Source organism: Bombus huntii, chromosome 12 (assembly GCF_024542735.1).
Source record: "Bombus huntii isolate Logan2020A chromosome 12, iyBomHunt1.1, whole genome shotgun sequence".
NCBI lineage: Eukaryota > Metazoa > Arthropoda > Insecta > Hymenoptera > Apidae > Bombus > Bombus huntii.
This window is the reverse complement of record NC_066249.1, coordinates 679,552-700,229: the sequence shown is the minus strand read 5'-3', so window position 1 is coordinate 700,229 and position 20,678 is coordinate 679,552. Positions and strand designations below refer to the sequence as shown.

General features: G+C 40.0%; 1 protein-coding gene across 2 annotated transcripts in view; it reads right to left on the bottom strand.

Moving 5' to 3' along the window:
• Positions 1–20,678, bottom strand: part of LOC126872117 (protein grainyhead) — a 162,772-nt gene that overhangs the window by 21,626 nt on the left and 120,468 nt on the right. For both annotated transcript variants that reach the window (XM_050631694.1, XM_050631693.1), the window contains exons 5-6: positions 4,999–5,359; positions 2,810–3,193 (exon numbers count right to left, since the gene is read on the bottom strand). In XM_050631694.1, coding sequence (XP_050487651.1) covers positions 2,810–3,193; positions 4,999–5,359 — 745 coding nt within the window. The remainder of the gene's footprint in view (positions 1–2,809; positions 3,194–4,998; positions 5,360–20,678) is intronic.

The window sequence follows — 20,678 nt, the reverse complement described above, 5'->3', positions numbered from 1 at the left end:
AGACATATCTTTGCTTCTGTTAACTCTAGTACGTCAACAAGAATGAGCTACCTCGCATAGAATCGTTATATTCTGTCTTTCACTTCGAATCTATTTTGCCGAAAGTTATTATTGTAACTTATTGCCAAACTCCAGTACCATAATTCTACACCTACTTTGCCAAAATTTATTGTCAGTCAGAAGTTTTGATCGTAAGAAGTTTCTATTTCGCGTGATTTTTTTCACGAAGTTTTCGCTATCTGAACTACAAAAATTAATTGGATTAATTATATCTAACAATTGTTGCAAATATGAATTAATCCTATAGAGATTTGCGATCGATCAATTGGATATATACGAAATGTTTTTGAAGCTGGAATCTACAGCTGAAGTTTACAGTTATTCAAGAGTACGATCCTTGGATAAATCTAGTCTATTTGAATTATTCGAAGTAATTAGTATTCGAACAACGTTTGAACACTGACCGACCTTGTTTTATGATGGAATTAATCGGTCAATATATTAGATTTTAATGGAGATTGCGATAACATTCCTCGAGATTGAAACGTCGAGATCAAGATTCGAGGTGTAAGATTGATCTCCTTTGTGTCCATAGATCGTGTATATCCTACGCTCGGAACAAAGAGATTGAATTTCAACACTTGCAACTCTTATCTCGTAACCATGATTCAATTATTATACATTTTTCTTCTCTGAAGACCTAACTTCTGCATAATTCACCTCGCCAAAAATTAAACAAAATCTCTAGGTAATTGTTACAACTAATGCTTAGCTACTGAACAAGTTTTTTCCCAAATATGAAAACTCATCTAAACCAAACGAAGATGCAAATGTAAATGATTCAATTCAATTAACTCTACCAAACCTTAGAAATCAAAATTAAATCATTTCTTTCACAAACGCAGCGCTTGTTACTGTGAACGATAATTTTATTCAAATTGTATCTTCCAAACTAATTAAGATATCGATACAAAAATTTCGTACATCGTAAAAAATACTTCTATTCGCTATATCAAAGAGTTTTTGATTGTTATTAGGTTGTCCGGAAAGTTCTTTTCGTTTGTTAAATAGAAGGTAAGTATAAAATATATTTCCTTCAGTGTACCTTTCTTAAATAATGTATGATCCTTTTCTACCACCTTTTGCCATCTCTCAGGGAGCCTCATAATGCCATTTTTCCAAAATTCTCTTCGCTCACTTTTAAAATATTCTTCGAGGCCGTTTCTCACTTCGTTTACTGATTTGAATTTTCTATTGTAAAGAAAATTCTTTAGGGAGAGGAACAAATAATAGTCCGATGGTGCAAGGTCTGGAGAGTATGGAGGATGTGGTAAAACATCTCAATCAAACTCTAGAAGTTTCGTTCGCACCGCTAAAGAAACGTGTGGCCTCGCGTTATCGTGATGGAACACAACGCCACGTCTGTTCACCACTGCAGGACGTTTTGTAATAATAACTTCCTTAAGTTTTTCGAGTTGGGTGCAATATTTTTCACCCAACTCGAAAAACTTAAGGAAGCCATTATTACAAATCAACAATTTGATCGTTTGCCCTTCTGGAAATAATTCATAGTAGAGGATACCCTTCAAGTCCCATCAAATTGAAAGCAGCACCTTCTTCGGGTGAAGTCTAGGTCTTGCTACCGTTGGAGGACACTTATTTCGACTCGACCAAGATCGCTTGTGCGCAGTGTTGTCGTAGAGAATCCAACTTTCATCCCCAGTAATTAACTTTTTTAAAAATGGCTCCCTATTGTTGCGTTGAATTAGCAAATCGCATGTCGAGATTCGATTCAGGAAATTGCTCTCTGTTAGTTGATGGGAGACCTACACTTCGTAGCGATTAGTGTACCCAAGCTTTATTAAATGGTCATGAATCGTTGTTCGCGGAATGTTTAAAGTATCTACTATCTCACGAACACTAGACCTTAGGTTTTCATCGAGGTAGGCCTTGGTAAGGTCAGTATCAGTGGTGGATGGACGTCCGCTGCGATCTTCATCTTTCAGATTAAAATTTCCGACTCTAAACCTCCTAAACCAATTCCAGACTGTTTAAACAGTTATAGACCGATCACCATAAACGTCACAAATCTCCTTTGTAGTGTTTTTAGGCGTACTGTCTTTTTTAAAGCAGTGAAACATAACGTGACAAAAATGCATCTTTTGGTCTTCTATCTTTCTCCACGCAAAAAACACTCAATACACTTTCTACTAACGTCGAGAACTGTTCTCTTGCCTTACCAGAGATGTGGTGGATAGTGTATAAGTCGTAAAATAGGATCGCTAATGACTCGTTAATTAGATCGCTGATAATTCGTTGATAACAGGCTGATCGACAACTGACTCTTTTCGATTGCATTTATTTATACTGGTCGGGGGAGAGTCGGAAAATTCGAATTCGTCTTCTTTCGACGGTTGCACGTAGCGGCGACATTGTTTTGCCCGGAGTTTACTTATTCTTACATTACGTGTATCCTAACGATCTTGATACTCCGAGGCAAAACAACAACATGATTTCAATTGTTCTCTAACTCATGTGCCACTACAGAGGATAATTAGTGATCTCACGGCTGACGAGTGATCTGGTGGTATCTTTACTTAAGCAGAACGAGATAAGGCGAACGCGAAAAGAACTTTCCGGGCGACCTAATATATCTACGTCGTTATTAATATACTGCTCGAAAACTGTCTCATTCTTACACACTGCAATGCGATTATTTTCCATTAAACGTTTCTCGGTGTACGTACCGTCTTTAAAGTGCTGATAGTTTCGAATTCGAGTGTCAAATAATCATTTAATTTGGACTGACCTGATGAAGCGCCGTGGGCGGATGATGATCTTGCCTGGGCGTGACCGCGTCCGCGCCGATGCCGGAGTCGGGGCTGGGAAGATCAACGGTCAGGACTTTGCTGCTGCTCGAGGATGAGCGTATCGCGTGTGTCGTCGCGTAAGAGCTTGGCACAACCTCGTACCTCGTGTACGAAGCGGTCGTGGTGGACAACGAGGACGAGCTCGACGAAGCCAATGGTGGTAGAGCGTCGCCGGTGACGTAGACCGCCGTGGCCTCCTGGTGCAATCCGCTCGGGTTTCCAGCGTTTGCCGCGCCCGTCGCCGAGGTCGACGTGTACGCCGTGGATTGCAATCGTGGGCTGCACGAGCTGTAGGGGTCGTAGGGACTGCCGTACTGTTGCACCTGAAATTTTACGCAATCGTTATTAACATTAAAATCGTAACAGTAACGAGTAATTAACGTAGAATTTTTCATAGAATTTTAGGACTATCAGAAAAGAAGAGTGATTGTTTTGTGTGGAATTTTGCAGAGAATTTCAGGGTTATCGGAGTAAAAATGACTGATACGACATTTTTCATAGAACTTGAAAATCATAGGACATAATTGAACTCTCAGAGTTTGAAATCTTTTAACGATCGTCAAGTTCGCGAACGCAAACACGTTTATTGAATACCTGAAATAGTTCGTAAACTGAATAATATTGCAAAATTTTTAAAACAATTTAGTTAATATGTTTAATTAGTTACGATTAATTTATTAAATAGTTATTATTATTAGCTAAAAATAGTTATAACTGGACGAGATTGTTATTCCGGATTTCCATAGGAATATAGTATGCTATAGGGTATTTTTCTCTCGATCGCGCGGTCTAATATTCAGAATTTTTATCGAGATCGAATTAGATAGCGTCAAGTATGTTTGTTATAACAGAGTCGGGATAATGACGCTTATTTGTATCGGAATCAGCGAGGCTAGTGTCTTGCGTTTATATCTAGATCAGGGTAGGCAGTGTTGGGTCTTTTCTTTATTGCTTTTAATGTGCGTCATGTATTTTAATCGCAATGGAGCGAAGTCGGATTTGATGGAGTTCAGATTGGATAGTGTCGCGTATGTTTATTAGGACAGGTACTGTGTGGAGCATGTTTTCTAAGAGCGGACTGGAATCCTGAAAGTTATTAACACGCATTTTCCAGCTGACTGTCGATAATCTCTGTGGGATTTAGACTCGTTTCGTTGCCAGGCCTGTGCATGTAATTAGGAGAGACTGATGAAGGCAACATGATATTTTCGTTGATTGGCCGTCATTGACATCAAGCCTTTTAATATTATAATTTAATGCCTGTACTTATTTAAAAATTTCCCCCATCATATAGATTGGAAATAATATTTTATTTGACAACTAACTTATAAAGCTTTTACCTGCTAGCGTATCGCTATATATATTTTTACTGCTACAGTGATCTTGCAAAAAATTTATGGCAAATTTAACTCTCCTGTGACTGTTGAATTTTTACAAACGAGATTTATTTCAACAAACAAGGAAACTTCGAACATTTTACAAAAATCTTTATGAAACGATACTAAGAAAGAACGATTTTTTCATATTTTCTTCAAATTTAATGACTCTAATTTATTGTATTCTGTTTTTTTAGTTGCATAAATATTCGTAGTATAATAATTTTCACGATTTCACCTTAATTTAATACGGCAGCACTAGATTTTCTATTTCCCCCACTTAAATACATCTTTTTGCACCTTAAAAACGAACCTAAACAGCAATCTGAGAATTTGCTGTTACTCCAAACACAGAGATAGAGAGACTCTGGATCTTTTGAAGTCAATTTTTATTAAGTATTTATTTTAGATTCATTAGTCTTCCTAATATTAAATATTATCATCACAACACAAATATCAACCATCTCTCTTATGAAGCACTTACTATGCAGAAAGGCAATAACTCCAAAAATACGTGAAATCAGATTTACTGTATCTTTGAATGCTTCCAAATACTTTATCAAAGTACTTTAATGTAAAATTGCAGCAAATGAATTGTTTCTTTGATATTGTTTTTCCATATTTTCTCCATATTATGAAAAATTCACGCTTCTATGCTATTATGTGGCAAAACAAGACAAGAAGAAACAAAAGAAAAAATCAGCAAAGTTTTATAGAAAATATCATGGCTACAAATTGCTCGATGGTCTCACCTGTAGTTGATGTTGATGATGATGGTACATTCCCGGTGGCGTGGGACTGTCCGGCTGAGCCTGTTTGTGCCTTTTGCTGGACTGTTGCGCCCCTCTCGACGAGCTCAAGTCCTCGGGCTCCCTTTTGACTCCGGCGATGCCGGTGCTCGAGGAACCGTCGTGTCTGAGGGACTGCGGGCTAAGCGGAAGCGGAAGGCCACCCTGTAGACTCTGGCCAGGACTGTGGGACGGCTGGTTGTACTGATGGAGGAAGTGGTGTAGTTCCCCTCCTCCGGCGCCTTCGCCGCCTTCCATGCGATTCGTCGAACCGGAACCGGAGCCAGGCGCCTCCTGCACTAGCAGCTTCTGGCCCATCACACCCCTTCAACAGTCCGTGGAGAATCGACCTTTAACTGCGGTTCCCTTTACAGCTCGACATTATCAATTCGGGATCGATCGACTATGCGCTAAGTGCGCATGGCGAATCGGGTCGCAAGCGAAATGTTTCCTCGTTCTTTGCACTTTGCTTGTAGTGCTTTGTGAGATTTATCGGCTCTTATAGAAAAACACGTGGGACATAGCAAGAGAAAAACACGTTAAATCTTAGTTAGTATTTTCGAACTTGACGAAAAAGTGTAAGTAAGTTGTAAAATTCAATCCTATTAAGAAGAAGATTGAGAACTGTTTGTAATTAAATATGCATTTTCTCTACTTTCTCTCGTTGCAATTTCATGCTTAGCGTCCTTCCTTTCAACAGCTAACGCAAACATCAGAAAATCAAGAAAAATGGACTTGTCGTTTTTTCCTCTTGCGACATATAATCACGTAATTATTATTAAGCAAGAATTAATGCAACCATAATATTTCATCCTCTGATTGTCCCGAGCAATTTATTATCGATACAGAACCAATTAAGAGAAGGAGCTTGGAGTTTATTTTCCAATTTATAAAGATAGTTTCGCTATAGCTTTAACTGCCCACTCTTCATTATATCAAGTTACATTTGCCGAAGAATTCCGAGCAACAAGTTCAGAATCGATTATGCAGATGTCGCAAGAAAAAGATCTAATTACGAGGCGACTTAAAAGATCGTATCGCTTTCGTTGTCAGCGATATTAAAACAGGGTTTAATTTTGTTGCGATGCAAACGATGCTAGACGACGCTATTTTATTAAACGTGCTCGTTGATAGCTTGATTACAGAGAATTTCTTTTTTTCTCCGTTTTTCTTCGGAAAGATAGATTTTAACGTTTCACTGATATGATAATGGCAGGTTTCCCCGGAGGGGGTGGGGGCTGGACGATCATTTCTTTCCTTTTTTTTCCCCACTAAATCGATTGCATTTGAAACGTTCGCGCTGAATCTTTATACCCCGAGGGAAGTTATAATAATGTTAATACGGTATTAGCTAACGAGCAGAGCGATTTATTGTACGGCAGCGTGTTCTACGACGAAGATAAGCTAAAGTAGGATCGACAGCGCCGATGACTGCGGTACATTTGTCATTTCCCGCGTCTCAATGACGATATCATCGGACATCGTGCGACGCTCGTGTGTATATAAAGTATAATTAATTCATAGATTTTCAAGGTCCGTCACGGCGAATAAATGCGTAATGTGTCTCATCAATAACAGCTATGGCACAGCTGTTTCGCAACGTTGACTTTTCTCAGTAAAAACCAGGTAAAGACGAATAAATATCGATAGTTTCCAATCATTACTAAATATAAACGATAAGCGTCGGCGCGTTCCTTTCTATAGACTATCGATTATGCGTAGATTCACTGCTTTATAGAACTAACAATGTTGTTTGAACAATCACGTGTTTCTACACGACGAGTTACTTAGATTGAAGTTTGTGTATATACAAGTCGAGTTTACTGATTTCAAGTAATGGATATTTGAAATGGCGTTGGGAACGAGGAGAAAGATTCGCTTTTCATTAAAATCCAAAAGGCATTTGCTTTTATAAATAATTGTTTGTAGTTGACATTGCAAATCCTGTGTTATACGTACATCATACGTAATATTGTAAAATGTATCTCAAGCTTTAGTGATACTCGAAGAAACCGTAATACTTGGAGTCAAATAATAACTAGTAAAATCAGGTTAAACAATTTGAGAGAACAGCAATTTGAACGAACATTTCGAATCAAGTAGCGAACAGATTCAAATCGTCCGATGAAGAGATTTCATGTTGCTCGAATTCAATCGACTGATTTGAACGAGTCTTAGGAACAATGAAGAAGTGCTATCGAAGCTTCTTCTAGCGAAGTCAATCTGCCGATATAAACATCGCCTCTACTAACTGCTAAACACGTTTCGTGGTCCATAAAAATATTCAAGTTCGCTTCTACGTCTAATTATCATAAATCTTCGACATCCGAATTTTGCATAAGAAAGCTACTGTACATAAATAACGAATCGTATGTCAGCGATTCTTCCTGGTATGTACCAGAAGAGGTTCTCGTTTCCAGAAGCCGGGGGCTCTGGGAACGGGAAGAGAAGCGCGTCGCCTTCGGCACGAGGATCGTAGCGAGTCGCGTCGCATCTGCCGAACCATCGGCAATAAAATTTTCTGGGCGCGGAAACGCGATTCGCCGAACGGTCGTACGGGGAGAGAGAATCGAGAGGATCGCGGGCCGACATTATGCGAAGTAGTTAACATGTTATATTTAGCATGATAATACGTATCCACAATACGGGGGACCCTTATAAACTGCCAACGCTCTCGGTGCATACGACAGCCTCCTTCCCTTTCTTTCTCTTCCTTGCACTTGCATGTTCTTTCTCTCTTAGTTTGCTCGCGCATTCTTTTTTTTCCTTCCTTCCCTTTTCTTCCCTTTTCTTCCTTCCCTGCTCTCGTCCTTGCCCGACGTGTCGTGGCAACCTCCGCCAGGTTCACCGGTCTCTCTGGCCTCCTTCATTCCATCTCTTTCTATTAAACGAACGAAGACAGGCCGCGTGTCTCTCTCGTTCTCTTTTCTACCGCGCTGAACATCGCCACTGAGGTACCTACCCTACGGTCAGATGCTCCCGTACAATGGCTCTTTTTTTACACTTGATACCTGATCTCACTCGTCTAACCCTCTCTTCTCTGCTCTTTTCTCTCCGTCTCTCTTCTCCCCCTCTGTACACGCCGTGCTTTCTGTCTACCGCCTTTCTGGCATCGTCTGGTCTACTCTCGAGGCGAGAAAGAGCGAACAACGGAATAAGAGAGAAAGGTTGTTCGCTGGAAGCGAGGAAAAGGGTGACACCGGAGGTAGGAGAGAAGGAAAGAGTTGCATAGGAAAGTAGAGAAGGATGACGGGACGCGACACGTCGTCGCCCTCGGCACACTTGTGCCTGAAGAGGTGCGGATTGGAACGACGATGGAAAAACGGCTGGTGAAAGCCAGAGGAGTACCGCGCGCTCTCTGTTGTCCTTTCCGCGCTGGAAAGCTGTTGCTCGTCTCATAACCGGAGGCGACGACGGCACAGCCTCATGAATTCGGCTTACGTGAAATGGATCCAAGCTTGTTCGTCGTTGCGTCGAGACGCGCATTCGTTCCACGCCTCGTACTCTTAATGCCGCGCCGTGGTAATGCGATGCTAATCCCTGATGTAGGATCGCTGAGATTCATGGAGATCGCGAATCCGCCCGGGGAACCTTACGCGTACCGATACTCTCAGTTTAAGTCTGCTCTCTTTTGAATATTTTGGGTGCATATACTACGGGGTGATGCTCTGACATGAGCGAGAATCGACGGGGGCACGCGTGCTTCTTTTCGGATGAATCGTTGACGTGTTAATCCTTGGATGCCTCGGGCAATGCTGTCGGATTTTTGGGACAATTTTTGTTGATGGGTATTGCAGCTAACGTATTTCGTAATTTATGATATTATTATAATTTGCCAGCTAAGGGTGGGTTGTAGGATTTTCCGGATTGTGCGACTTCAACGTATCGTTTAGGAATTACAAGGCCGCGGTTCACGAATTTTTGAGGAAACTTTATTTTGCTACAAGCATCGTACTTTTTAATTATACGATATATATTTTCGACAGCTTCAGAGGAAGCTTGTGGATTTTTTAGCATATAGCACTAGATATATGTTTAATTTTGTCGAAGGCGTTAAATGTTGGAGAGAAGAAGCATTTAATCCGCGAAGTTATGACGATGAGGCTTTGACAAATTCGAAAACGGATATAGGAATTACATAATAGAATTGAACGTAGAAATTATGAGATAGAAGCAAGTGTAGAAATCGCAAGAGTAACTGCATTTCGAGGCAAAGATTGTTCGATTTGAAAAAGGAAAATGTCGATACCTCGACGCTCGTATGTAGTAAAAGTCCGAGGTGATTCGCAAGCTAGCTACGATTGAATCTAACGTCAGAACGTGCCAATTTCCTCCTTTCCATTTCAATAATTTATAAAACGTCGTAGTCGTAAAATCCTATGATGCCTGAAATCAAGGACTGATCGAGACGATCCGTTATAACGCAACTAGTAATTGCGTTGCAGTTGCGTCAATTCCTGTTAGGAATTCGCGTGACGACCAATATCTTCCATTTCTTGTGCAATGTTTTACAAATTCTCACGCTCGAGCTTTTTTTCGTAACCCAGATATGTCTAATTTTTTGTTTTTTACAATATTTTTTATCTACTTATACTTACTGTGAGCTTCTATTATTCTAACTTGTCTCTTAACTCTATTCTCTTTCGTATCTTAACGAAACAATATGTAAATTTCACTGAACGTGACATTCGGAAGTCACAGTAATTAATTTCATGAATTAAAAAGTACCAAAAGGCGATAATATTATAAACTCTATTTTTTGAGTACTTTGAAATTCAGATCATCTTCTTGCGATAAACGAATGTGCGAAAGTGAGCCATTTGTTTCTCGAGAAATAAACATTAATTCTGCACTTATGTAATGAAATTAAAATGTCAACGAAAAGCATAGTTATTCGATTTGATTTCTGACAAGCTGGTATGTTTCAAAATACCTGCCAAAATTGTTGTCCACGAAAGTGTTAAAACATGACGTAAGATCGTGGTATAGTTTTGTCACGAAAGAGTCGCAAATCACGGCGAGGAATCGAGAAGAGAAGAAATCGACGCCGTGGCACAGTTTAATCACCTCCTATGCGGTAATTCTCAAGCCGGTTTCCACGAATTCATGAATTCGCGGCTGTTTCCCCGTACACGGACGAGCAAATTATTCCACGTAACGTTACACGACCGCGCCGTTTTTGCCGCGTCGCCACGCAACTTGCGTACCGTTTGCGTTCGTACGCGCAAAAGAGGCAATTATGCGCTTACGGTGCAGCATTATCGACGACAAGACAGACGTACCATGCGAGCTTCGAGGTCGCCAGGTCGCTGGAGGGTCACCGTCTGCTCACAGACGCGTATATGCGTGTACTAGAGTGTATATGCTCGTCATTCGAACGAGTGATACGGTATTAAGCACGCGGTTCCGGGAAAACGGAGTGAAAACTTTCAAGATTCTAGAATTTTCATTCAACTACATACATACATTCAATCCACATAAGTAATTATTCGTAATCAACCACTATTTTAATCCTCTTGTCGCTATCTAAAGGAATATTCTCACGATCGATCGAATATGTATGTTTCTATGCTCTTCCAACAATCAAGCTAGCAAAATTTTATCTTCAAATTCACGACTTCTGTTTGAACCAGTTCACAAATCTTCTATAGGCTGCTCCTGAGACTACTCTCTATTATAATATATTGTATAATATATCGATTCTTCAAGAGTTACACTTTTTCTAAACAATCTCTTTTAATCAACCACGTATTTAAATTTTCCTAAATGAACGCACAAAATCAAAGTAGCAGAGTCTATAAGGATCCATAAATTAATCAATCCTATTTAAAGTAATCCACGAATCTTCACGTCAATGTTCTTTTCTCTCGATCAAACTATTTCTGAAACCACTCTCTATAGTATAGATAATATGGATATCCAATTAATAACCGTATTTAAGCGTTGAGAAATTCTGCAGTCAATTTCTATTAATTAATTACAAAGCACCTCGTCAACGCCCAAAATCCAAAAAGTTTCGACGAAACCTATCGGAGCCTGCAAAAGTTCTTTAATCCTGTAAAACTGTAACCAATCCTATTTAAACAGATCTTAAGTCTTTACATCAACGTTCTTCTCTCTCGAGCAGACTACTCCTGAAACCACTTTCTATAGAATAGATAATATAGATGTCCAATTATTGGCTACATTTGGTTCTTCAAAAAATCACGCTCCCCAAACAATCAATTGTAACCAGTTACAAAGTCAACTCCCTCATCGACGTCGAAAATCCAAAAGAATCCCAACAAATTTCATCTAACTAGTAAGGCGTGTCTACTCCTAACAGTCGTAGAATGAGCAGGTCAGTCTGAAAGGGTCGGACGGTAGCGTGCACGCGTGTTTGTATCCCGAACGAACTTGCGGTACCATGCAGGACCCGGTTCGGAACCGGAATCGTCGTTCCTGAAACCGGAAATCGGGCGTATCGGAAGGGAGCGTGCTTGGTTCGAGACCTGCAGCGGTCGAACTCGAAAGACAGGTCTCGCTACTGCGTGGCGCTCTACCGTCTGCTCGGGTCATTCGTTTTGATTATTATTGTCAGGACCAGCCGGTTCCACCTTCTTTCTTCTTTTCCTCCTATCTTTTCTTTTTTTTACCTCCGCTTTTTCCAACGTGACGCAAGCAAAACGAACGAAGACGCACGCGGGGCTTTTTACCTTGGCAAGCACGCACGCACGCATGCACGTCACCTGTGCGCGCAGCACGCGCCACCCGTGTATGTGGTCCGCATATGTACGCGAGTTCTTCGACGTTCAACCGCGTCGGCGAATTTAAATGCGACCAACGTGGACGAGGCCTGGCTTCTGCCACTTCTTTCATCGCATCGCGCCTCGTCCAGCTTCCCTTCGCGCGCACGCCCTTTCTCCTACGTGAATTGTTCGGTTCCCGGAAGAGTTCTCAGTTTGGGCGAGCTTGGTATGGTGGACACGCGGCGGTAGAACGTTTGGAGATCTTCATCTTGCTTGTAAAGCAGATTGCTCTGCTTTCTTCGAGCGTATATAGTTATTTTATCGGTAATTGCGTCTGGTTTTGCGTATGGTTCGACTCTTCTTGTATTTCTTTATCTGATTTGGACTGTATTGGTTTGTGCAGGATGAAGAGAAATTCTGTTTTTCGGAAGACTTCTGTAACTTCTATCTATTATTGGTCTGTCATTGGAACAGACTTTGCTCTCTATCGAATTGTCTTGTAGTTCTATGAGATTCTTCTTATCGGACGAAGAGTTATGGATTCACGGGAGTTGGAAAGAAATTTTATATAACTGCAATGGATATTTTTTCCCATTGTTAGACTGTCTTCTGTTTCAGAAGGTTGCAGTGGTTCACGAGAGACCGACTTTTGTAAAGTATATGAACTTTTGAGAAACTTTGGGGGAATTCGGTATGTCGGGCACGTGTCGCTTTCCAGGATCTTGATTTTGATGCGAATCTTTTTCATAACGTTCCATAGGACGTTGATCTTAATGCCGTGTTTCTGAACTATGTTTATAATGTTAAAATCCCGCGTGTAGATCCCTAGAAGCGTTTCCCTCTTCTTGGAAGAAGGCGAAGTTTGATATGTCGGGCATGCCTAGATCGTGATCTCTACATGCGTGACTTCTGCTCCGTTTCCCTTTTTTGGAACTTTGTGGGGATGGTAACGATCGAACGACGAATCAAATTACTTAACCTACCATAATTCACTTCCCTAAAACGAAAACGAAAAAAAAAAAGAAGAAAGATAGGATACTTTGGATAATAAATAAAATTAAGCGCAAATATTCTTATGACTAGGGCGGGGATTTTTATGCAATTTTGGGATATTTGAAAGTGCAAATGTGTGTAATATGCAAAAATATATAAAATGTTCAAAATATACGATAACGATACTTGTCGTGATATCTAACTGGTGAAACTTCTCATCTAAGTTTCATTTCTCTAATTACATTTATAAAAATATAAATTTCAATAAATATTCGGAGTCTATTTATTACAAATGTCGAATGTTAAATGTTATAGTATATTAACACCAGGGTTGCGAAACAAGAATCCATATTTTTAGCTGCTTGTCCGCGGAGATCAGTCGAACGACTGCGAAAACTTGTTTCGATCTAGGAACTCGGGGAATCGGACTCAGGGATCGTGAGGTCAAAAGCGCACTTGACACATCGTCGAGGTTGTCGCGATCTCGTAGAGCCGTACAGCACGATACGGTCGAGTTTTCGCAGGGGTAGCTGTCTCGCGATTCGACCCCAGCCGCGAGAAACCGGACTTTCCGTTGCGAAACAGGAAGACGTGTTAAACCTCGAAAATGAGCCTGAGAACCGGAATTATTCTGTAGGTTTGCGGCTCTTGTTTTACAAGGAAGAATTAATGACTATATAGCGAAAGAAATAACGCTGCTTTTGTCCACTTAAAACTCCGGCTCTGAATTGTAGAAAATAATAACATTATTCAATTGCATGGCGTGGATATAACTCGACTTTTTATTTCGAGGAATAGGAACATCTAAACTTGTTTGCAGAAAAGAAACGTTGCTGTACAACTAATTTGCACATAAGCCTCTCAGAAGCCAGTTCCCGACAAACAGATAACTTGCTTCCATAAGTTAATGAACTTATCGCAAGAAAATAACACAATTAATACATGGAATTTCTGAGATTTACTATTTTATATGATAATTCTACAAACACATATGTTTCTTCAGACTTTACAACATTGCAAGGTAAAGATATCGACGATGGCAACATCAAGTAAGTTCCTGAAACCTATATTTCCTTACCAAACTATATATTAAAAAATCAGATTCAATAATTCTAATTGACCGATTACAAAGACGATTACGAAAAGAAATATCAAGCAACCAAATCGATTCTATTTCATCAGCTTGTTTATCCTATTCTTCCAGGAGCAAGAACGTTCACCTCGATCGAGCTTTCGGTTCAACGGAACCCCTTATCTCTTAGATCTCACGTCTTATCGTAACAGCCTTTCTCGTCGGCGAGGTCTTCTTTATCCACCTCCTCCCGCGGTTACGCCGTGGCCGATGCAATTCCTCTAGGACCCATAAAACCCAACCTAGTCCGGTTTCTAGCGTTCAAAAGCGGCGACGTTGGCGTCTGTATAGGAAGGAAAACGCGATGAATCGCGCGACGAACGAAGCGCGCTCGCAAGAAGGTAAAAGCGAGCGCGGGTGTGTACGCCGGTCGGGCAAGAAAAGAAGGAGGAAACGTTTACGGCGTTTTGTGATCATAAATTCAAATAAAGGGGAACGCGCTCGCGTTACGTGTCGGGCATAAAGCACCGGTAGACAGCGAAAACGGGCCATGCCACTCGTCCCGCGGCCGATTCTCGTTCTCCGGGCCCGTTTCGTTTTACGACGTGACACGAGGCCCTCGTCAAGTGGGTCAGAGGCCATCCTTGTAGTAGGCACGCCAGGTTCCTCGTAGTCGACAGATCTCCGCGTAACGATAAAACGGACAACGAGACGCGTAATAAGGAGTTAAGACCGCGCTACACGTCTTTCGTGAGGATCCTTGGAAGGGATAACTTCGTACTCCTGAGAGTTCCATGTTTCCTAGGTTTTTACTACGTTTCTTTAGTATTCTTTGCGGTGATCCTAAGCTGATCCTTCTGTTGTTCTTTTCCATTGGGTTCTTTAGGTTTTTTTTACCATTCTACTTTGTGGCGAATCCGAGTCTGAGTATTTTTGCGTTCTTTTTCATCGCGCTTTTTAGATCGTTAATAATTTTTCCAGCGTTCTTTCTCGTGGTCAGTTCAAGTTTGCATTTTTGCGTTGCTTTTCATCGTTTTTTAAGGTTGTTAACTTTTTTAGCATTTTTCCTTCCGGTGCGCCTAAGTTCGTATTTTTCTGTTCGTTTTCATTGCGCTTTTTAAGTTGTTACCAATTTCATAGCCAATTCAAATTCTTCGTAGGCAGTCCAAGTTTATATGTTTATTTTGTGATTATGTTTTCTAGATCTTTGCTATATACTTTAGTATTCTTCTTTGTAACGATCCTCAGTTTAATACTCTCGCATTTTCTTTTCGCGGGAATCTTCAACTCATTCAGGCTGGAAGTTTTAGCTCTTTTTGCTTCTTAAATCAGATTTATGCATCTTGTTACATGCATCAAATCTTCCCTGTACATCACAGTTTCGTTCGTTTCCTTAAAGCCTTGATTTCATAGTCATCCTCCACCTTCATATCAGCCTTTCGCTTCTTATCGCTCTTTCAAAATTTCTGTAATCCTCCAACGATAAGCACAAGCCAATACGACGTGCGTATATATTCTACTTATACCGGAAGAGCAAAATTCCAGACCGTTTCTTATATTTAATCAGCACTTAAAAATTCACTCAAGTTCCACTCCGTTTCATTTTGAATCTCTAAAACATTTCATTACACCTCATTTGTGACTTTCGAGTTAACAAAGCTAATTGCCTGTTCCGCTTCTCGGTGACCTGCCGTCGCTGAATCGGTAATGATTCAAGAAAGTTCCACAGTCACGAAAACCGTGGACCACTTTCGAAGATGACGCATGACCAAGTGTAATAACCACCTTCGCCGGTGGATGATTCATGCGCTACTGAAAATAGAAGCTACGCAAGAATCGTGTACGAAAGGATTCGTTTTCTACAAGATCCTCGGGCAATGATAACCGGCCAGTGTAATAAAAAGCGACACCGCGGTCGGTCATTGCGAATGCCTGCCGCCCGTCTTTGTCAAAAGTCGACCTTTTAATGACTTTTTATAACGCGGCTGTGCTTCGACTTTTTTCACACGGTCGCGGGATAATAAAACAGGTCTCGTTTTAACGCGCTCGTGATGCACATTTTAAAGGCTGGTTAAATGGCGAAATATTTCTAATTAGGCAATAAAGGAACTTAGAGGGGATGGATTCTACATATTTAGTAAATTCGTGGATCTTTTTATCTCCTTAAATTTATTTGTACGGCATTGTACACGATAATAATCGCGCCGTTACATTTTTTATTCAAACATTAAGTTAACATCGTGATTTTTAATTCCGCGTTTAAACGAACGACATTTTCTTTCGAAGTTTAAGGAACAGCGGAATACGCGAACGAATTAATAAGAATAATATCGTTTAATGAAAATGCTTTTCAGGAAGTTCTTTAATGAAACGTTATCGCTTCGATTTTAATTCATAAATTACCAGGTAAATATACTCGACGATAACTCGGAATAACTGCAATTTTCTGATTCTTGGGCAAGAAACTTGCACGAGTATCGCGTTTGCATCGAACGATAGAAGGAGAAACGAAATTTCTATCAGTCATGCTATCCTCGCTCTGTTCGATTGTTGAATTTGAAGAGCAAGAAAATAGAAGGAAAAAGAGAAACGAAAGAGTGGGAACAGGTTCTGGAAAGTGATGGAAGATTGATCAATTCGAACGGATACAACGTTATTATCGCCAATGACAGGAAACGCAAGCACAGCGAAATGAAATCCACCGCGAGCGAGTGAGCGATCGGTTCGAATTCCATTTCACAACGCGTAATGCATCCCTTGTTACTATGTAAGTCGGAGATGTAATGATACGCTATCGCGTGTCGAGGAGAAAGAACCGACAAAAACTCAACGACACCCGGCCGGATTGCGGGAAACGATTAAGTAGTGTCGCCGAACGCGAGCAACAATATCGACGCCGATACTTCAGACGCTAATCCTTGGAAATATGAACTTTCCATCGTTAATTGCGTAACGTAACTGAAAGAAACTCTTCACGGTGCATTTCGTGTTGTACGATCAGTTACGTCAGATCAATCTTGGGTGAACGTTGCCAGGCAAATCGAATGAAAGTTTCGATAAATTAATTGTTTGTCGCTAAAGTAAAATCCTAGTTCGACTTAGGGCGAATTCGAACAGAAGATTAGAAGAATCATGTTATTTATGGGACGAATAACTCCATCGGTTACGCTATTTTCCTATAATAACCCGATTAAGCTGAAATTCTACCCTTCGATCCTCACAAAATTGAGTTCAACCTTCCTCTTCGAATCTCCACTCAACATCACTGGATGAATCACTCGAAACTTAACTCTATCCTTTTTAATTTTTTTTTCAAAATTTATTATTTTTCAAAATTTACCTTAGAATTCGCAGTTATTTATGCTACCATCTCATAGTAAATAAATATACAGGAATAAGCAATTTGTTTGCTGAAGTATTGTATGCTCGATGACTAGGGGAACTGCGTTATTTGAGGGACGAGCGAATAATCTTGGGAAATTTCGATCGTCGACGAATCTAAGGAAGTATTTGCTGGTTTCCTTAGCTTCGTCGTTCGAGTGTCGCGTATCCCGGTTGTCACTCACGGCTAGGGGCGTTTAGATTAAAACGGTGATGTTCCTGGACCGTCTTTACGGCGGCGGCTTGCTGTGAAACCGTACGCCGACGTTGCAACCCCGTGGCGCGCCATAAGTGACCCGACTCGAGCGTAACAGCCCTCCCTACTCGACATTATCTCGCGAGAAGCTCACTGGGATCGCGAGCCGAGCTTTTGTCGTCTGGCAAAATCTTTCCCGCCGCTTAATGGCACCGTCCCGCGTCAGGGATAATAATAATTTTGCGTCGTTAAGGGCAACGCGTTTCGTGCCTCCGTCTGCGCGTATCCTCGCACGATACCGCGCCAGATGAAGATAGACGTTCGTGTGTCTATCCAATTATTCGACACTTTTACTTTCCATAAGAATAGATATAGATGTATTATGTCTCTATCATATCTCGTAAAAATACGTGTTTCGTGGTTGTATTTTTTTCGTATTCCATTGTATTTATTTCAGCCTGTGATTTGGAAATTGGACTTGGCTTCACGTGGTTTATAAACATAAAACAAAATTAAAGTTTGACGCTAGAATCACGAATAGTTAACACGAAGCTATTTCTAGCAAAGCCAGTCAAAATGATTGGTCTTTAAAAATATATATAATGGAATATTTTTATATTTATTGATTTATTACTTTCTTAGAGAAGGAATTCCATGTTATGTAGTACATTTTTAGTATTATTAATCCATCTGAGATCATCGTCCCTAAACGAAGGTTGACACATTTATAAAATTGTAAAACCAGTCATTTCGACTGGTGTGGTATTTCTAGTGTTAGCATCTAGCGATCTAGCGATCGATCCGGAATTTTCCTGATAACTGATATTGTCATATCGAATGATACGTAGAAAAAATTTAAAAAACGAGTAAGAAATTGTACAAAACGAGGAAACTGGTTAATTGGGATTCGATAAACAGATTGTGGGACCCTTTTGCACTTTGACAAGTACCAGTCATTTTATCTGTAATTGGTATAAGTAGCCTTGATGCAAAATTATTTTCAGTTTGAATACATAAAAAAACAAAATAGAATTCATTATATTGTTTTTTTAGTTATCGTTGCGAAAGTCATTACATCATTGCGGGGAGAAAATATAACATAAAGTAAGAATTTTAAAATAAAATTGTAAAACCAGTCAATTTTACTGGTATGGTAATTCTAGTGTTAACTGACAGATAACTAGAATAGTATAAAAATATATCGTTTCTTTGGTTACCTTTTCTCTTTGTCTTTAAATATTTTATCTTTATATAAACATTCTCTTTATCACATTTCTTTCGTTCATTCGTTAACTACTTCGTTCTTTCCACCATCCCTTGTCTATCTATCTTTCTTTTACTTCTACTTTATTTCGCAATAATTGTACTCTTCTTTACGCTTGCCTTCTGTTTCTATTCCTCTCCGTTTCTATTTTCCCCTTTTTCTTATTTTCTTCCTTCTTTCTATTTTCTCCTGTAACCAGCTTAGTGTCACCATATTTCCATCTTCATAGAGGATTTTCTCGACACTCGAATGATCAGGGTTGTCATTAACAGTCAGACTAGGCACTTCTATGCAAATCTATATTTTTGTGAAACTTCAAATTGCGAGGACATAAATGGAAAAATAGCATTCTTTAATATTAAATATATTAAATCACATTATTAGAATTGTAAATATGTTACAAATATAATGCTAATTTATTACAATCGTGAATTTTTTGAACGCTAATGTGCTGCCAGAGGAGCGAAAGAAAACGTTAAATAGCAAATAAATTAATTCTTCTCAATGAAATTCGTTCTTTGCTGTTAAATCGACATTCAACTTCCAACCATTCAGAAACAATAAAGCCGTGTCCAAGTTATATCCTTCCTCTAAATTGAAATAACCGGCCGGATGAAATAAACAGCGATGAATCTCCCATCTACTTTCTCACATTTTCCTGCCTTCTTTTTTTACTCGATTCTAAAGTTTAATAGAAGAACATTCCTCGCGCAAGAGATCAGCGCGACGAAAATAAAACTCGCAGAGACTCGTGTATAAAATACTACGACTCGCGTTGTGCAGCTGCGTCGATGTCTTTAACGTCGTAAATTCCGCAGTGTTATCACGCTGCTCGTACGAAAATGTACCGTGGCTGACTTTCACATTTCAGCCACGCCAATTCCTAGTCTCGATCGTCGTCGTATCAACCTGGAAAATTTATTGTTTCACTGAAATCGAGTCTTGTCTCTAGCGTAAATTTCGTCATTCTTCTATCGCACCTAACTCGTACCAAAGAAAACAAAAGAAAAAGAAAACAAAATGACAAGAAAAAGAAATCTTTTAAGCTACGAACCTGCATCGAGATCGACCGTTTCACGTGTTCGCGATCTTTCAGAAAACTTCCTTGAGAAATTTACAGAATCATAGATCGGGACAGTGATAATTTCCGACGTAATTTCCATAGATTTATTCTTGAGTATCGTGGCATGTATCCTTGGTTCGAACTTAGGGAAATGTTCGATTAATACAAAATCCATACGTTCACTGGATTCAAATGTACTTTAAAGCCGCGTCTTAGGGATTGCGCAAGTATATACAGAACTCTCGACTGTCGTTAGCACCGTCACGGGATGCTTTACAAACTTTGCACAGGCCTAAGGAGGCCCATAGAATGCGTGAATTTATCGTGGTTTTCTCGAAGATATCGCCGAGAGAAGATCCGCGAGGACCGAGCGTAATTATGGTCATTTATGAACGTAACTCTCCTTTCGTTCGGTTGACGTTAAAGCTGGGGATTAAGAAACTCTTGGGGAAGAAGAAAAGTTGCGGCACAGGCGGCGGGGAAAGCAAACGGATAAGATTCCGTGTCGCTGGAATCTAATATTGACGCGAATGTAAAAATAGGAAACTCGTTGCAGTTCAATTTTGGAGAAAGAATTTTGAAATGCTGAGAAGAAATCTTTGAAATCGCGCGAGCGTTGTAAGATCTTTATTTTTGATAATAATATTTGGTCGATTACGCTAGTCATCGTTACGCTCCTCTTCTTGAATCTTTTTACGGAAACTCGCAAATTTCGAAGCGCGATAGTGTCAATTAGAATCGAAGGATAAGTAAGACGATTGAAATCGACACACCGTGCGCGTCAATAGCTGAAGTCGTTATTCAAAGATTAAATCGATACAACCAGTAGAAAGATGGCGAAATCGAACTCCGATCGCTAATAAAGAGAGAATTATTGCGTACAAATGAAATAACTCAACACCTTCCTCCTATCGTTCTCAGGCTCGCCGTAACACAAATTTCAAAAT